This window comes from Podarcis filfolensis (assembly GCF_964270895.1).
Source record: "Podarcis filfolensis genome assembly, chromosome: 17".
In the NCBI taxonomy this organism is placed as follows: domain Eukaryota; kingdom Metazoa; phylum Chordata; class Lepidosauria; order Squamata; family Lacertidae; genus Podarcis; species Podarcis filfolensis.
The window spans coordinates 9,862,396-9,868,395 of record NC_139621.1 but is presented as its reverse complement, the minus strand read 5'-3'; the positions used below and the strand labels follow the sequence as shown (position 1 = coordinate 9,868,395).

At 45.3% G+C, this 6,000-nt stretch overlaps 2 protein-coding genes across 2 annotated transcripts in view; one reads left to right on the top strand and one right to left on the bottom strand.

Moving 5' to 3' along the window:
- Positions 1 to 6,000, bottom strand: part of RAB3D (RAB3D, member RAS oncogene family) — a 33,379-nt gene that overhangs the window by 2,751 nt on the left and 24,628 nt on the right. Inside the window, 1 exon segment of the mRNA XM_083594100.1 lies at positions 1,959 to 2,077. Coding sequence (XP_083450226.1) covers positions 1,959 to 2,077 — 119 coding nt within the window.
- Positions 1 to 6,000, top strand: part of TSPAN16 (tetraspanin 16) — a 53,866-nt gene that overhangs the window by 42,745 nt on the left and 5,121 nt on the right. The gene's annotated exons all lie outside the window — the stretch shown is intronic.

Here is a 6,000-nt window from a genome sequence, read left to right as displayed (position 1 = left end):
AGCTAATGGGGCCTCTTGCTGCCGCCACGCCGCCACCCACGATTTCTGTTCTCATCCTGAAGCAAAGTTCTTAACCTGAGGTACTATTTCTGGGTTAGCGGAGTCCTGTAACCTGAAGCGTATGTAACCCGAGGTACCACTGTATATTTGTTGGGATTTTTATTTTGATAAGTTTGATTTACAGATTATAAAATGTCTTTGATATATGGATGCAATTACGGTTAATAAAGCATTAAAAAAAGTATGTAAAAGATGCTTTCAGGTAGCATATTGCATTGTCAAATGCAACAACCAAACAAGGCTAAATGAACTCTTCAGCATGTGGAATGTAGACAGACACATCATTTGCCACACACTATTTGTTTAAGAATGAAGGGGGATAAACAGGCAAGAGCGCATGTGGTTTCTCTGTTGGGAAATTTAACAGGGGTGTTTAGCTATCCTGGTCTGGTGCAACAAAGACAGCCAAGAGCCTTGTGGAACCGTAAGGGCTAACAGGCTTATTGTGGTTTCGAGTTTCAGGGACTAGAGTCCTCTTCATCGGTGCTGGGCGTCATATGTACAGACACCACTCTTGAATGCTTCGAGGGATACAATAATTATTCAGGTGGATAAACTCCAGATGTTTCTCAAGGCAGACGTCAGACGTGAAACCGAGATGGGCTTGCAGCTAAGCAGCTGATGCCTGAAAGATCTCTGTCAACGCAACAAAACCTGAGCAGGCTTGCAACTCCTCCTGGGTGTGTCTGTGCAAGAGCTTTTGGGGCTTTGGTTATCAAGCCAGAAGTGAGAGTAGCAGTGACTGATTGCGGGATGCTGCAACTTATAACCCGCAGTCCGACCCAACAAGTCTCTTAGTCGGCTTGGAGGAGTAGAGGGGATGGCTCTGGTGCCGTGAGGATTTCATGTAGTTCAAGCCGCGGCAAAATCCCCATGCAGACCTGCCCCAGCAGGCTCTAAAAGAGCTGCTTGCAACTCATTTCCTTTAAAAGGCCATCCACAAACGGGAGTAAGTTTGAGGAACCTGGGGTTGGAACCCTGGAACAGGGTAACCCAATGCTTTGCTGCATAGGCACAAGAAAGGAAGGAAGGAAGGAAGGAAGGAAGGAAGAGTTTGGATTTGATATCCCGCTTTATCACTACCCGAAGGAGTCTCAAAGCGGCTGACATTCTCCTTCCCCTTCCTCCCCCACAACAAACACTCTGTGAGGTGAGTGGGGCTGAGAGACTTCAAAGAAGTGTGACTAGCCCAAGGTCACCCAGCAGCTGCATGTGGAGGAGTGGAGAAGCGAACCCGGTTCACCAGATTACGAGTCCTGCTGCTCTTAACCACTGCACCACACTGGCTCTTCATGCATGCCAGGTCTTTACAGGTTTCAAGGACTTTGCCATACATGCCAGAACCTTATCCGACAGCAAGGGGACATTTATATAGCATATATATCCTACATAGGAAGCTGCTTTATAACCAAGTCGCACCATTGGCCCACCTAGTTCAGTGGTGCCTACTCAGGCAGTCGGTGTCTCTTTGGAGCCTCAAACAGGGAAAGGTCTTCCCCAGCTCTGTTATCCAATATCCTGAACTGGAGACCTTTGGGTGCAAAGGATGCATCTCACCACTGAGCTATGGTGCCTTTGGCCCACTGGAGAAGGGGCTTTGGCACTGAGCCCTTCCATAAAGGCCTGTTCCATACATTTCCTGGGAACTGGGTGTAGGCAAGCAGAAGACCAAGCAGGTTGCATTGTAGCATTTGAATAAAGTTCTTTTGATACAAAAGTAGAGAGTCCACTGGCCATCCTGAGAGAAGGGACCTCAGGCACACCCTGCTACACCTCTACCTGAGCACACCCCCTTTTCTGCTTCAAAGGCACACAGGTAAGGTTGGAAATCCACATCCTGGGAAATAGGAAGACACGGATCCCAGTCTCATCCTAGGATTCTGTGCAGCGTTCCTTACCAGTCTTGTACAGCACTGAAAGACTCCTGGTTGGAAATATCATACATGAGTAAGAAGCCCATGGCTCCCCTGTAATAGGCTGTTGTTATCGTCCGATATCGCTCTTGGCCGGCTGTGTCCTTAGAGAAAGAGAAGAAGGTTATTTATGTACATGCCACTATTGCGGCCCATGTTTCGTTAGCCCCAAAATGGAAAACGAGCGAGGCCCCAACCAAAGGAAAGTGGCAACTTAAGTTGACAGGGTATGTGCAGCTTGCAGACTTAACATATAGAAGAAGAGAACAAGAAGAACATATGTTTAGAGAAGATGGGGGAAGATTGTGTACACTTGAAAACGTTGGCAGCATTAAGATAAATTCGACTGTGTAAATAAGTTTTGATGGATGTAATAATGGAATAGTGAATGGTTTAGTTTATGTAAAATACGCAGGGATTTATGATATGCAAAATGAACCATGGAAAGAGAAAAAGGAAAGTCACTGAATATTGTAAGGATGTTTAAATGAGTATTCTAAATTGTAAATCAGAAAATTTAATAAAAATTATATTAAAAAGAGAGAGAGAAATAGAAGGTTAGCCAGTAAGAATACAGTCCTTTCAGCCAAAATCCCCAGGAAGGATCCATCTCACTTCACCCACTGTAAGGAATCCTAAGAGCTCTACTGAATCAGATCAAACATCATAATAATAATAATAATAATAATAATAATAATAATAATAATAATAATAATTTTGTACCCTGCCCATCTGCCTGGGTTTCCCCAGCCACTCTAGGCAGCTTCCATCTTGTCTGGCAACCTGTTTCTCAAAGTGGCAAGAAAATTTCTCAGGCTTTCCCCAAACACAACACCCTTCCCTTCCACCTACCCACCCAGAACCAGTTATTGCCTGACCAGCCATACACCTTCCAGACTGGTTTGTGGCTGAAAGATGATGCCATATGCACCCAGCTCTATACACTTGGCTTTTCGTAACTCCTCGAGAGGTCAGGCATCTCATTTGGGGTGGGAATATATATTTTAATTTTAAGGCCACCATGTTTATTTGTGCATCACTGCGAGCCCTCTCTTGAGTGGAAAACATGACTCATAAATACATATAATAGAGCACTAAAGGAATACACAATGATGACCAAGTGAGATATGGAGCAAGAGCTAAGGTCACACATAAAGCACAGATGCAGAAAGGCTGTGGAATGATAGCTCATCCCCAGCTGCTTAGCCTTGGAGACAAGAGTCGTCTCTGGTTCTTCCTGGACACCTGCTCCCCTGCAGCCCGGAGACTTGCCGTTACTGTGGAAACCAGAGCTTACTTTTCAGGGCTATGACATAGGTTTCCTTTCATGCTGACAGCAGGCTCAGGGGAGAGTTTCCATGATGGCTCTGATGTGCGTAAGGAGTGCCATTTGACTGCTATTAAAATTTAAAGAGGTGCAAAGCTTAATGGAGCATTTAAAAGGAAAGCGAGGGTTGCCGGATAGAGGCAGGTCTCTTACGAGGCACCACCCAAGGACCAAGAGTCAAGGAGATGCTCTGGGGAGGGCAGCAGACTTAGCTGGAAGGACAGCTGGGTGCCAAACAGCCAAGTCTTGATCAAAGAGATTCTCAGGATTGGAGATTTCTCCCCACTGCTGACCAGTTATCATGCCACAGTCCACAAAACAGTCTTCTAAAAAGCCATTCTGTTCTGTGGTTTTGTGGGGAATCCTTTGGGGCCCTTTTGTGGTTGTATGTTTTCTTTTTTCTTTATATTTGTAGATGGTGAAAGAGTAATCCTACCCAACAACCAGCCATCTCCCCAATCCCAGAACGATCTCTGTGAAGCCCACCCTCCTGGGGCAAAAGAAGCAGGAAGGACTGAGAAAGCTCATCCACACAGACTCACTCTTTTGCCACAGAGGAATGCTTTCACCCATTTGAAGACACATTGCAGAGAATGTTTCTAACAACCAGTGACTGTACATCCCATGAACTGGACCACCTGAGGTCCCTCTCTAAAGTGGGCTTCTTTCTTCCAGTCTAAGGTAGAGATGACATGCTAAGGCCACCTACACAGCAGGCAGGTGCCATAATTAGCACTAATAATAATAATAATAATTTATGATTCATTCCCTGCCCATCTGGCTGGGTTTCCCCAGCCACTCTGGGCAGCTCTTAAAAGAATATTAAAAACATGTTAAAACATCAAACATTAAAAACTTCCCTAAACAGGGCTGCCTTCAGATGTCTTCTAAAAGTCAGACAGTTGTTTATTTCCTTGACATCTGATGGGAGGGTGTTCCACAGGGTGGGCGCCACTACTGAGAAGGCCCTCTGCCTGGTTCCCTGTAACCTCACTTCTCGCAGGGAGGGAACCTCCAGAAGGCCCTCAGAGCTGGACCTCAGTGTCTGGGCTGAATGATGGGGGTGGAGACACTCCTTCAGGTATACTGGGCTGAGGCCGTTTAGGGCTTTAAAGGTCAGCACCAACACCTTTCTGGAGTCAGTGTCTGCACCGTATTTCATGAGTAAATCTGGCCTTAGTCATTCTGTGCCAGCTGAAGGACAGCTTCTTGAGTGAGCTTTCCTTTCCTCATATGATGCCTTACTTTGTCAATCCTGTTGACAACGGTTGGTCCCTACGCAGCTGGATGTCACTACCTTGGAGACCATAAGAGGCCCAATAGGGAGGAAGACTCTCCATGCAGCCCCCTCCACCGAGCCCTGACCCGTTTGGCGACCAATGTCAGCTGCTGCCGCCACCTGCAAAAGACCCATTGTATCTAGTATTTGCACAGGATTATCGCACAGCTGCCAAGTGGCTTGTTTTCCCATGTCAGCCAACACTCTGGAACAATGCTCCAGGAAAGCTTGAGCTCCAAAAACAGCACACCAGAACAGTATGTTTTCTGGCACCACTTTACAGTGGGCCCAGGCAAAGGGTGGGGGTGTGTTAAGGGAGGGGTGGGGACACACTGTGCTCCTTCTGGGGTAGTTTGTCCACCTTTGGTTCCCAGCCTGCACTCAGCTCTCACCTGTGGCTCCTAGAAGCTGTCAGCATGTGACAGCGGCCACACCCTGGGGATGGCTTTGACTGGCTGGCTAAAGCAGGGGAGGGTAGCCAATGGCCCTCAAACCCTCTGTGAATTAGGGACTTCCCCTGCTTGCAAAGACAGCCTCTGGCAAATTCAGGAGACAAGACCATAGTGGTCCAATAGCGGTTTCTGCATGAGGAAGAAGAAGAGTTTGGGTTTGATATCCCGCTTTATCACTACCCTAAGGAATCTTAAAGTGGCTAACATTCTCCTTTCCCTTCCTCCCCCACAACAAACACTCTGTGAGGTGAGTGAGGCTGAGAGACTTCAGAGAAGTGTGACTAGCGCAAAGGCACCCAGCAGCTGCATGTGAAGGAGCAGGGAATCGAACCCGGTTCACTAGATTATGAGTCCACCGCTCTTTTTTTTTTAATTATTAGATTTTCCACAGTTGTAACAAAAACCACAATGCAAAATAACACACAAAGACAAAATGAGAAAAGAAAAATAAATAAAAAATAATAACAATACACATATAATAACAACAAACTTAATTCTTTGAAAATCGCAGCTTTTTAAACCTCTTAATTGACTTCCTCTAGTCTCTCCCTTCTGAGTTTCCTTATAATTGAATGTAACAGCTTTCCAATATCATTATTAAACTAAAAATCACTCCATTTAAGTCCATCTTATTCACTTTTCATAATATTCTAAATCCCATTTATTTATTTATATCCTATTCTAATCCTAGGCCTAATTGGTACTTTCAAGTAATTTTTAATTTTTTATATTACAATGTTTATTCAAATGGTCCTTAAATTTCCTCCAATCTTCCTGCAACTTCCTCCAATCTTAAATTTCCTCCAATCTTCCTGCAACTCCAATCTTCCTCTTCTTTCTGGTCGCGGATTCTTCCAGTCAGGTCAGCTAGCTCCAAAAAGTCCATCATCTTCATCTGCCAATCTTCCACTGTTGGTAGTTCTTGTGTTTTCCAATTTTTAGCAAGTAATATTCGAGCAGCCATTGTGG